This window comes from Platichthys flesus, chromosome 11, assembly GCF_949316205.1.
Source record: "Platichthys flesus chromosome 11, fPlaFle2.1, whole genome shotgun sequence".
Taxonomy (NCBI): Eukaryota; Metazoa; Chordata; class Actinopteri; order Pleuronectiformes; family Pleuronectidae; genus Platichthys; species Platichthys flesus.
The window spans coordinates 18793861-18804880 of NC_084955.1; the positions used below are offsets into that span (position 1 = coordinate 18793861).

General features: G+C 47.8%; 2 protein-coding genes across 4 annotated transcripts in view; one reads left to right on the forward strand and one right to left on the reverse strand.

Moving 5' to 3' along the window:
• Positions 1-1244, forward strand: part of cicb (capicua transcriptional repressor b) — a gene marked incomplete in the record, with an annotated part of 30497 nt that extends 29253 nt beyond the window's left edge. The window contains 2 exon segments of the mRNA XM_062399871.1: positions 822-955; positions 1066-1244. Of these exon segments, the coding sequence (XP_062255855.1) occupies positions 822-886 (65 nt within the window).
• A 2144-nt stretch (positions 1245-3388) lies between these two features.
• On the reverse strand, positions 3389-10168 carry znf526 (zinc finger protein 526). 3 transcript variants are annotated; one of them, XM_062399889.1, is made up of 8 exons: positions 9989-10168; positions 9128-9567; positions 8356-8525; positions 7372-7467; positions 6496-7280; positions 6267-6402; positions 4139-5749; positions 3389-3932 (listed from the first exon to the last, which is right to left on the reverse strand). In XM_062399889.1, the coding sequence occupies exons 2-8, from the start codon at positions 9408-9410 to the stop codon at positions 3759-3761; spliced, it is 3255 nt and encodes a 1084-aa protein (XP_062255873.1). In that variant the 5' UTR covers positions 9411-9567; positions 9989-10168; the 3' UTR covers positions 3389-3758. The 3 variants fall into 3 exon arrangements, with proteins under 3 accessions (XP_062255873.1, XP_062255871.1, XP_062255872.1); XM_062399887.1 differs by having other exon boundaries at positions 9113-9567; XM_062399888.1 differs by lacking the exon at positions 9989-10168 and having other exon boundaries at positions 9113-9978.
• Positions 10169-11020: the final 852 nt, after the last annotated feature.

The window sequence follows — 11020 nt, forward strand, 5'->3', positions numbered from 1 at the left end:
AGTAATGTAGAATAAGGGATCTGATTGATTGATTATTTATTTAAGGCTCGCAAAACACATTGAGGAATAAGACCCTCATTTACAATACAGTGCCGGGGTACAATAAAGAGTAAAACAATTGAGAAATAAATAATAAGAATAAAAATAATATGCATATATACATACAGCAATACAAAGTAAAGGTCACAAATCAACCCTGACGATTCAATAAATACTATAAAATACTATGGTAAAGCTAAACCCAACTAACAGTTACAATCACTGCAGGGAGAAGCCAGCCGAACATGAAACAAGACCTCGACAACTCTTTTAATGAAATAAATGAGCCAACTTTAACGATTTTTGGACCTCATTCTAGATGTAGGGTGCCTTATAACAGAAAGCTGTCTTCCCAACAAGTTAGTGTTAACACGAGATATAATGAGAGCCAGCTCTGGGAGCCGGTATTGAGATTATTGCAATTCCAGCTGATGAGGAGATATAATGGCAGTAGCTGTGTTGTTTGAATTGTAAATAATTTTAGACTTAAAGATGGTTTATTGATTCTCTGAACTACTTTGACCTTCATGCGATTTCAAAAGTGATATTTCAATGAGTCAAAATAATGATATAATTATATTAATATAATTTTTCCCTTAAAAAATGTGGGTTGGTGTCCCTAGTGTAGCAAAGTAATTTGCTCTCAACTTAATTTTTTTTTCTGTTGGATTGTATCAAATGTGCCTGATATTTGTTTTGAAGAGACATAAACAAACATCATTCATCATTGTAACCAGATACCCGGAGTCTCTACCACTCCACCTATTTGTCCCCACTCCCAGCCACAGATGGAGAAGACATCCTGACAGAACTGGAGTTTGAACAAAGTGCCCGTACTCGTCTCTGAGTCGAACGCTGGACCAGAGGAGAGCGCTTGTCATGCAGCTGTTCCAGGAGCAGGGCTTCTTCCCCTCAGGTAAAACAAGAACACACACTCTGTACTGTTGACACAATTGATCAGTGTGAGCTTCCACTTGCAGACACAAGTTGTTGTTTTTTTATTTCATTTTGTTGTTTCGCTTCCAGCTCAGGCCACTGCAGCCTTCCAGACAAGATACTCGGACATCTTTCCACCAAGGTTTGTCTACAGCTGAAGATCAGGGAGGTTCGACAGAAGATCATGCAGACAGCTACCCCCTCCGATGCCTCTGCCTTAGGCTTCCCTGACTCCGCCTGCTCCCTCCCTGGACCCTCCGGATCTCAGTCGGGAGAAGCCTCTGCGAGAGGAGGAGGAGGAGGCGACCTGCAGGACGAAGAAGGGGAGCAGGGGACAGAGGCGAGCCCAGAGGATCCTCGTGACTCACAGGACTCCTGTAGATGAGGAGGTTGACTCATCGAGATTGACCAATCAGTGACTGCTGCTGTCACACATTTTCCACCAACTACGCGCTTTTACCCTTTTTTTTTTTTTTTCAAATCCACTTTTTGATCTACCCTGATGATGTCATCTTTTTCCTTCTCATTCTCTCAGATGACCTTTTGAGTGAGAGATGTTTTATGCAACATTGGGAATTTTTTTTTTTATGTGTGATCCTTGTACCAAAAAAACACGTGAACACGTGAAAAACCTAGTGGCACAAAAACGAACACACACACTCTGCAAACTCTTACATCCCACACTTGAATTAGCACTCTGTATTAACCACCTTGGAGGAAGCTCCCATTGATGCCAGTCACGAAGGACCATTGTGTACAGCTGCGCTCATTTGCCTCGATGGAAGAAAGGGTTCTTGTTTTGGACGTAGATCTGTTTAGCCCTTTCAGAGGTGGTGGAAAGTCAGCCGTTTAAAAAAAATAAAAATAGGACATTTTATGTTTTGTTAATTGTTTTAATAGGGTCAGGGAGTAGAAGCAGTATTGTGTCTGTTCAACCTGTATGGAGACTTGACAGTTGTAAGCCTGTGTCTTGTTTCTGCTGACTTTCGGGGGCTGGGCCTCCAAAACAGCTTGAAACCATTTGATTTGACAAAGAGCACTCGCTGCTACGGACCTGGAAAAATCCCCCCCGCGTTTTCTGTTCACACGTGGACCTTCAGGGAGGTCTACACAGGACAGACTGATACATGGACTCAAGCGGTTAAGTGGACTTCTGGCAGTGCCATCATTCCTGCAAGTACCTGTCTGGCCAAGTCCTCCTTCTCTCGACTGCCCCCCCCCCCCCCCCCGAGCCCACGCTAGGGGGAAGGAAGCGAGCATTCCTGTGCCTCTCACTTGTGAACCATGAAGGAAGGAGGTGGGTTAGAATCAACAGGCACATCTTGGCTCTTTGTTGCAGAGGTCCGGCTGCTGCAGCCTTAACCCTCTATTGCCAAGCAGTTTTATGAATTTTTTAATGATTTGTATTTAACATGGTCATATTCAGTTTGTTGTCGTACTATTCTTATGGTTATTGTTGTTCCTCCTCCTATCATTATAGTGGATCCTGCTCCTTGGTTCTATTCTCATCGCTGGCAGACATTTTCCTTCATTTCTGCCGGTTGTTGATTTCTTACTAGTTTTCTTTTAATACTTCTGGAAACAGGTGAAGGATGCTTATCCTCCGTTGTAGTCTTCCCTTGACCAGCCTCTCGCCTCAGCACAGACCTGTGGTGCAGTTATTTTTTATGGTTCAATTTCAAAGAGGAAGACAAACTCGACGCAGACCTTTTAAATTCGTTCAACAGTAATAAGCCGTATGTTTTAGACAGCCTTGTATGCCTCTCTGTCCCGCGCTCTATAGCCTCAACATTTGTACACACCCTTCCTCCACCTCTTTCCTTCCCGTTGTCACTTTATTTCTCTCTCCAGACCTCCTTCATAGACAGGTCGAGAGAATGAAACCTGCAGTAAGTGAGAGGAGGGTAACAAATCAAATAGAGAACTGGTAGGACCTTATACTGGTTGTGTCTGTGCAAGACTTGGTTGTGCTGTAAATAATTACTGTAGAGTCAGTAGACTCGTTATATTATTGATAAGGAACATACGTTGACTTTTAAGACACCTATTACAGACGGTAAAAAACATGACATGGAAAAAAACAATAAATATGACTATTAATGTTTTTGTGTTATACTCCTTGTTTTGCTGTTCCAGTTTGCAGGAGAGGAATTTATATGAATAATTTAAGGTTTGTATCTGTATCTTTCAGTATGCAAATAAAAATAGGTGTTCGATTAAAGTGATTTTATTGCTGGTAATGTGAAAAATGGGTTTTCCTTAAGCAGACATAAAAAGAGGGGGGTGGTTAGAGAACGGTGTATTTTTGTCCTGTTACGGAAGTTATTTATCTACCTCATGAAAACAAGCTTCACATCATCTCTACAGTGTTGACTGCGGCTGTGGTAAAATGAACGTTAAGAGACTGGAAATGTTGATCTTGAAAAAACATTTATTGATTTCAATTATTTACAACAGAACACTTTGACCAAAACCTTAAACAAAAGTCACATCTTATTTAATGATAAAATCCTGCTGATTCCGCGGGGCACAAACCTGTGGTCCTTATTCATGACGAACGCCATGTTCTTTAATTTACATAACCTCAGAGGTGGTCCCTCTCACTGCTTGAGGGGAGTAGACAAACTTTGGTGTATTTGCTGAACATAACATGCATTTTGAACTGAACTCTCAACCTCACAGTAAATCAGCCAGCCTTTGCTTCAGTTGGACCAGCAGTTGATTCGTCAGTTCAGCAGGAGCTCACAGGGATAGGGTTGAGTTTGTCTGACTGGTCCTCGTCCTCAGATGAGCTGGAGTCCGTCCACAGCAGCCGTGTCCATGGCGAGGCCGTTCTGCAGAGCCGTGTGATAGATCTCCAAGGCCTGCTCCAGAGGCAGCACTGCGCCCTCGCTCGTCTCAATGATGGCGATGGTTTCCCCGAACTCGTTGCACATGATGGTAGGAGTTCCTTGTGTCTGAGAGGGGGACACAGAACTCCGAATAAATATCAACTAAACGCCCAGAACTGGTACACAATCAAATCTACACGTGATGAATAAGTGTCCTCTTGCAAATGTTACACTATGTTTAACCTAGTGTGTATGACAGTCAGATTGTCCTTTAAAGCAGGGCTGAAAACAGTTTGGTGTATTTTCTGTAATGAGTTCAAATCAGTTCCGACCTGCTGAAGATCTGAGGCTTGGATCCGGATGAGCTGAGGCTGCCGGTCGGCGAGCTCCACCGCTGAAGCGTCCACCACCGTCACAGCGGAGCCGCTCTCCATGGCAGCCTGAGCGGCGGCCTCCTCGTCCAGCCTCTGCTGCCGGGCGTGGGTCTTTTTGTGGTTCCTCAGGTTGGAGAAGGTCTTGAAGGCTTTGCCACACAGCGCGCAAACATGCGGCCGCTCGCCCGTGTGCGTTCGCCGGTGCTCGGCCAGGTGCATGCTCTGGATGAAACCCTTTCCGCACACCTCGCAGCGGAAGGGACGCTCGCCCGAGTGTGTGCGCAGGTGCTCTCGCAGGTGCGTGTTCTGACGGAAGCGCTTGCCGCACACCTGGCAGGGAAACGGGCGCTCGCCGGTGTGGACTCGCTGGTGAAGTGCGACTCCCGAGGAAGACACAAACTGTTTACCACAGATGGGACACTGGTGAGCTTTAGGCCGCTTCCCTGGTGTGGCCCGCGTCCGCCCGGGGCCTAAGGCGAGGTGGCTCAGTCTGTGAAGACGCAGATTGGCAGGAGAGTTGAGCTTCTTCCCACAAATGTTGCAATCTAGATCCCCCCGCACATGACCGGTTAAATCCCCTGATCCTGCGGAGGTGGAGGGCTCTGAGCTCAGGTCTCTGGCCAGCTGTGATCGGTTGTGTGTCCCTTTGTCCTCTTCTCTCCCCGCAGCAGCCTGCACCAGGGTGGGGTGTTGCTCCAGACAGTGGTTGTCTCGTTGCCTCCTGCTCAGGAAGCCAGCCCCACAGTGAGAACAGGGGAAGGGGGCCGGAGACCCGGGGTGCTGGGTGTAGCGATGTGCTGCCAACTTGGAGGGCCAGCGAAAGGAGGCGGGGCAGTCCGGGCAGCACAGAGTTGCAGCGTTGGAGTGCATCAGGCTGTGCTGACGGAGGTTGGAGGACTGGGAGAAGGAGCGGTGGCACACATCACAGCGGTACGGGCGCACTCCAGAGTGGATGAGGTTGTGCCTCATCAGATTGGCTAAAGACGAGAAGGTCTTGCCGCAGTCGGAGCACTGGAAGGGCTTCTCGCCCGTGTGTGTCCGTATGTGGTTGCGTACGTGGATCTGCTTCTTAAAGGACTTGCCACAGATTCCACAGACAAAGCTGCGCTCGGTGACGTGGGACTTGTGTCGGTGCTGAACCAGCTGCAGCTGGGAGGGAAAGGTCTTACTGCAGGAGCGACAGGAAAAAGGCCCTTTCTCTGAAGACTCAGCCGAGGCAGCTTCTGTTGAGCCACTGGAGCTCGATGGGACGCCGGCATCGGTGTCATCCAGAGAAACTGTGTCTGTAGCCAAATCAGACTTGGTGGCTTCCTCCACCTGCTCAGGCACATCATTGTTACCTTCAAGTGGGGGGGAAACCTCCATGGTGTGGTCCTCTGCCTTTTTCCCTACCTCATCTCCTTCCGCTTCTGTCTGAGAACTTTGTTCTGGATTGTCTTCCAGACTTTCCATCTCTTCTTCTGTGAGAGGGGCCATCAGGCCGGTTTTTGTAGTCTGAGCATTTCTCTTTTCTCTTGCTCGCTCTAGGATGGCAAGGGCCGAACGAGAGGCTCTCCGTGGAGCTGAGAGCTAAATACGACAACAATCATATGTTACATCAATATAACGTGAGGTTTGGGATATTCTTACCGGGGCCACACTGGATGCGTGAGTGACGTGCGTGTGTCGCGGAACATTTTGCTTTTCATTTTGGAGACCATATCATGAGGTCAGAGCGGCCGGATTGCCTGCGTGGAGCCGCACTGCTCCTCTAGTGAGTCGGGGACTAAAAATATTTCTAAGTGAAAGCGAAAACGAGCTTCCACCACATTTTTAAAGTCTATCTGTTGAATATGTCGCAAATATTTGAAACACTTCCTGTACACATTTCAAAGTAAAAGCCAGAAGATGCGTGGCTTCATACTGTCGAGTCCTGGCATTTAGTTGAGTTCATAGGACTTCTTTTACTCGAGGAAATTCAGTGGTCATACCAGGAACCTCACATCGCAGCAGACGTACTCCGCGTATGAAGAGACGCGCACGAGATGCAGCAGATCAGCGGCCGTCACACGCTGCACCCAGTGTGGCCCGGGTGTTACTGTCCTACCATAGAGGCAGTGGCGGGTGTGCCAGGAGTGTCCCGGTTGAGGTGGGTTCGACGGTGGTAAAGGTATTTGGTCATGTTGGTGAAGGTTTTGTTACAGAACTGACACTTGTGCAGTGGGTCTGCCGTGTGGGACTTCCTGCAAGAAAAGGTGCAACAGGAAAAGGTCAAAAGGTCGAGTTAGTGGGCCGTTCGTTAGTATCTGGGATGTGTCGCTGTCCGAGCCACTTACCTGTGCATGATGAGAGTCATCTCAGTGGTGTAGCCGTTGCCGCAGTCCACACACAAGTACCTGGCCACACCAGAGTGGGTTCGCATGTGCGTCTGCAGCGATGTCACCTTCTTGAACACTTTGCCGCACTCCGGGCACTCGTGCGTGCCCTGCTCGTGCACACGCCTGTGAGCGGCCAGCCGGTTGATTGAGGTGAAGGTGCGGTGGCAGAGCTCACACTGTTGAGGTTTGGTCCAGCAGGCGTCTCTCTTCTCTGCCACCCTCATCCTGATGTCCTCCCCCTTCTCCGTGGCCTCCTCCCTCCCTCGCGCCTCCTCGAAGCCACTCATGACCCCGGACTCGCCGCTCTCCTTGTCCTGGCCCAGGAAGTGCTCCCCCTGGTGCTGGAGGAAATCCTCTGGAGTTTGGAATAGCAGGGAGCACTCTGAGCACTCGTAAGGGTGGATGACTAACACCTCAGCCTGCTGCTGCAGCTCCTGCACGGCCGGGGCCAACCTCAACTCCAGTCTCTGGACGCCGTTCTCCAGGACCCCCCGCTTTGCGGCGGTGCCCCGGCCGGCAGCGGGCAGCAGAGCGGGCAGCTTGGAGCGCCGCTGGCTGGTGGCAGTGGAGTTGTCTGCCAGGACTTGAGCCGTGAGAATCTGCAGATGCATGGTGGCGGAGCCGGGGGTCGCCGTCACGGGGGGGAGCAGGGCAAAGCGGGAGGTTGCTGCAGATTTAGACAAGGAGCGACGTTTCCTCTGCTGCTGCTGCTGCTGCTGCTGCTGCTGCTGCTGAGCGAGTACCTGGTGAAAACACAGAACAATGTACAGAGACTAAGTCAAGACTGTGAAACTATCCACACATCTGCTGTGAAATGTTTACAAACCAAAGTACCTGGGCCAAGATCTCCCCATTCTGCTGCTCACTCGGCACATAATTCTGCATACTGGTCAGTGGAGTAACGGTGCCATCAGGCTGCAGCACATACTCCTGTTTAACAGGGCAACAAGGTGTGGATGCAATGTTACTAAATAAATAAGTGATGTCTGATAATTTGCAGTTGTAGAACAGCAAAGTTGCCAAAACATTTGAAAGTCATTTATTCTAATCGATTATTTGGCGCATTGAAGAATGGATGTCTATGGTTTGATCAGGACAAACACATTCAGGCATAATCACAGAACCACAACCCAAATCAGAGTCACTGTAATAACTTTTGATTGTGCTGAGATTTGAATAGTCTACAGAACGTGGTCATTACCAACGAGTCATGAATTCAACATCAGAAACAGTGGAAGGAGCTTATTTTCCAATCTTGGGAATATTCTCCTTACAGTGAAAACAACAAGGAGAGATTTCTGAAAGTGCTCGTTTTGGATTTATAGAAAAATATGACCAGAAACTGTTTACACACACATGAATGACTCAGCACATTTTAAACTATGTCCTGGTAAATTACTGCTGTGATCAATAGATAAGAATAACTAAATTAAAATAGGATAATATGTCAGGTTGAATCAAGAAGCACTTTCTGAGGTACTTCTACCACTGTAAATGAAGCTGTTAATAAAAGAAACAATTTCGAGTTTACAAACAACTCAGACAAATTCAGGAAGGAACTTATTTTTCAAAATAATCAGGAGGCCTTGAAGGTTTTCACTAATATCTTAAGATCAACAATAAAACAAACAGGGAGCCACTGTAACATTAAACAGCTTTCCGTACCCAGCTACTCTTCAATGTGAGAAACAACACAACTACTCGTATATTCAGCCTCCTCCACCCTAATGAGAACTGCAATTATTAAATTAAATGTTATTTTGATTTATAACTTGATAATTGAAAACAATAAAAAAACGGATTAGTCTTTTAACTCACCGTGGGCTCTGCGTTGCTGTGGGTGCTGCTCCTGCTGTGCGTCCGCCGGTGCTCCAGCCAGGCGTCAGGCGCCTCGAACAGGGCCAGACAGTCCAGACACTGGTACTGAACCGGGCCCGACACCTGAGCCTCGGACCCGCCGTCCTCCGTCTCCATGACCTCGCACAGCTCTGACGGACAAACACACAGAGTGAGTTAGTTCTCTAACGCTTACAATGAGTAGGGGCAAAATGTCCACTTTACAAATAAGATTTATTCTGAACCAACAACCTGGCTTCTGAGTGTAAATCAGTGTGAGGAGTCTGTAGTCAGCTTCACTGAGAACAGTTTGCTTACTTTGATACGACTGTATTATTACCTCCACCCAGGAGGTTATGTTTTCACCCCCGTCCGTTTGTTCATTGGGTTTTTGGTTTTAAGCACGAGGGCACAAAAACTATTGGGAGGGATCACATGAATCTTGATGGAATGATGCGGCACATCCAGGGAAACTTGTGTCTTCAACATTGTGAGATTAAAACATTTCAGTGGATTTCTCGGAATAATTCATGGATCTTGAAAATAACAATCTGAGGTGATATGCATGGGTGTTTGCACATCTGGAGATAGATCTGGATGTGTGGGGCCTTGCTGGAGGTACTCGCTCTACATGGTATTTTGCACAAACAGATCACATCCATTCACTTCCACAGAGGAGTCAATGTACGTGACCAACACCTCTCCCACTTCCAGTTTCTTAAACCCATTCAAAACTCACGGAAACCAATGTCACCTTGGTGCTCCATCTCCAGGCCAGCCTCCCTCATGTGCATCTCCTGGTGCCGCAGCAGCTCCTCCGGGTTCACCAGGAGGCTCCCACACTCCAGACACTGGTAGTGCTGGGTCTGCCCCATCATGGCCTCACTCAACTCCACGTCCACTTCTCCCTCGGAGCCCGTGTGGATCTGCTGGTGGATCAGCACCTCGTCCAGGGTGTTGAAGAGCTGGTGGCACTCGCTGCACATGTACTGGTGCTCCACGTAGACGCCCTCCGGCTCCTCCTGCTGCTCCTCCATGTTGAGTGTGTGTGTGGTGTCCTATGGGGACTGCGGGATCCTGGAGGAGGATCTGTGACAGGTGATGAGGTCGGTGGGTGCTGAAGTGAAACTCCACTGTTGTGTCCAAAGTCTGATCTGCTTGCTTCCCATCCAGGGCTCCAGTGTGAGATCTCACCTGTGTGGGGAGACAACATGAAAATGACAGCACGTGACACAGAGCAGCGGCAGCACGTCGTGTGTTTACAGTCAAAAGGACTCAAATATGTCAGTGTTTACACAGAGAAACGAGGGAACAAGCCCCGGGACAAACGTCATTTCCAGGCGTTAGCTGGATGAAGGCCCTCCCCTGCTCCCGACCCGACCACTGACTACAGTGGTGTGGCTTCTCCACTCGGATGGGATCCACTCCTGGGTCCACAGTGTGATGGCGTATGGAGAGCTGTTGGCGGCGCTCCCTCAGATACTGCAGACCTTTTCTCGACACCGCGGTTTCCTGACAGCGTCTGCCCGGTTCGTCGGGCGGTCCGTCAGGCGGCGCTACACACTTTTACCCGTAGCTTTCCGGCTACGACGGCGGGCCCTTCTTTCCCCCTTACCTCTCGGCCGCTGTCGTTGTTCCGATACCGCGTGCGGTCGCCTCCCTCGGGCCCGGGTCTTCTCTCGGTCCCTCGTCACCCTCCGTCACAGGGGAATTAAAAAAGCGAGCAGAGTCCTCGGACGATCACATTTCAAAACGTGTAGAGAAACGTTTGCCCGCCGATTGCCTCCATTCTTGTGCTGCGAAGCCCCGCCCAATGCGGTAGTTTCAACATTTAAAATGCTGTGATTGGACAGGCTCGCTGTCAGTCCCAGACTGTGCTTTACTGATGGGAATTGTAGTTTTTTTTTAAATATTATTCATGTTATTTATTGTCATTGTACACAACTACCTTTCCAAGGCATATCTATCTCGATATATCTGTCTATCTATCTATTGGTGTACAAATATATCAAAATATACGGGGAGAGCAAAATTTGTATTTTAACTTGTGTGCTTATGTGGATGCCTATGTATAGTAAATACACAAATAGTATATATATAGCTTATAGTATATGACCCTGTCAATATTATGTTGGTTACATGCCCATAGCCAAACTGAAAGACAAACATAAACATTCAGTACAATTATTACAGATGTTTACTTATTTTCTATCCATACTGTATGAAAAATGATTTTCATTACACCAAGCAGATCACGACGTGGAGTATTTATATGTATTGAGCCAGATAAGATTGATCAGGTAGATTGATCTGGTTTGGCCTGGTTTCTGTTTTCAAGCAAGATGCTTTCTTTATCAGAGCAAAGCATGTTCGATTACAGACAAATTTAATTTAAAGGCTAAAAACACAATGTAAATGACGCCAAATTCCAGTCGAATTTGAACATCGGGGCTCATGGACACTTGGATAAGAAACAACAGGAACATATGGAGGCATTTTATTCTTTTATCTGTTTTTTTTTTCTTCTTACAATTGAAGAAGTGGTCACCAGTTACTTGAATTGTTTTGGATTTGATGGAAACTTAGTGTTTTGTGGACTCAAGCCCCCCCCCCCCCCCCCCCCCCCCCTTCCATCGGCATACTGATG

Excerpts from the sequence above, each read along its gene's own strand:
- znf526 (XM_062399887.1), bottom strand. The coding sequence starts at position 9,410 with ATGGAGGAGCAGCAGGAGGAGCCGGAGGGCGTCTACGTGGAGCACCAG. Across the intron at positions 7,468-8,355 it reads ACAGCAACGCAGAGCCCACG|GAGTATGTGCTGCAGCCTGA; the intron begins GTGAGTTAAAAG and ends CCTGTTAAACAG. Across the intron at positions 5,750-6,266 it reads CACCCGCCACTGCCTCTATG|CTCTCAGCTCCACGGAGAGC; the intron begins GTAGGACAGTAA and ends TGTCGTATTTAG.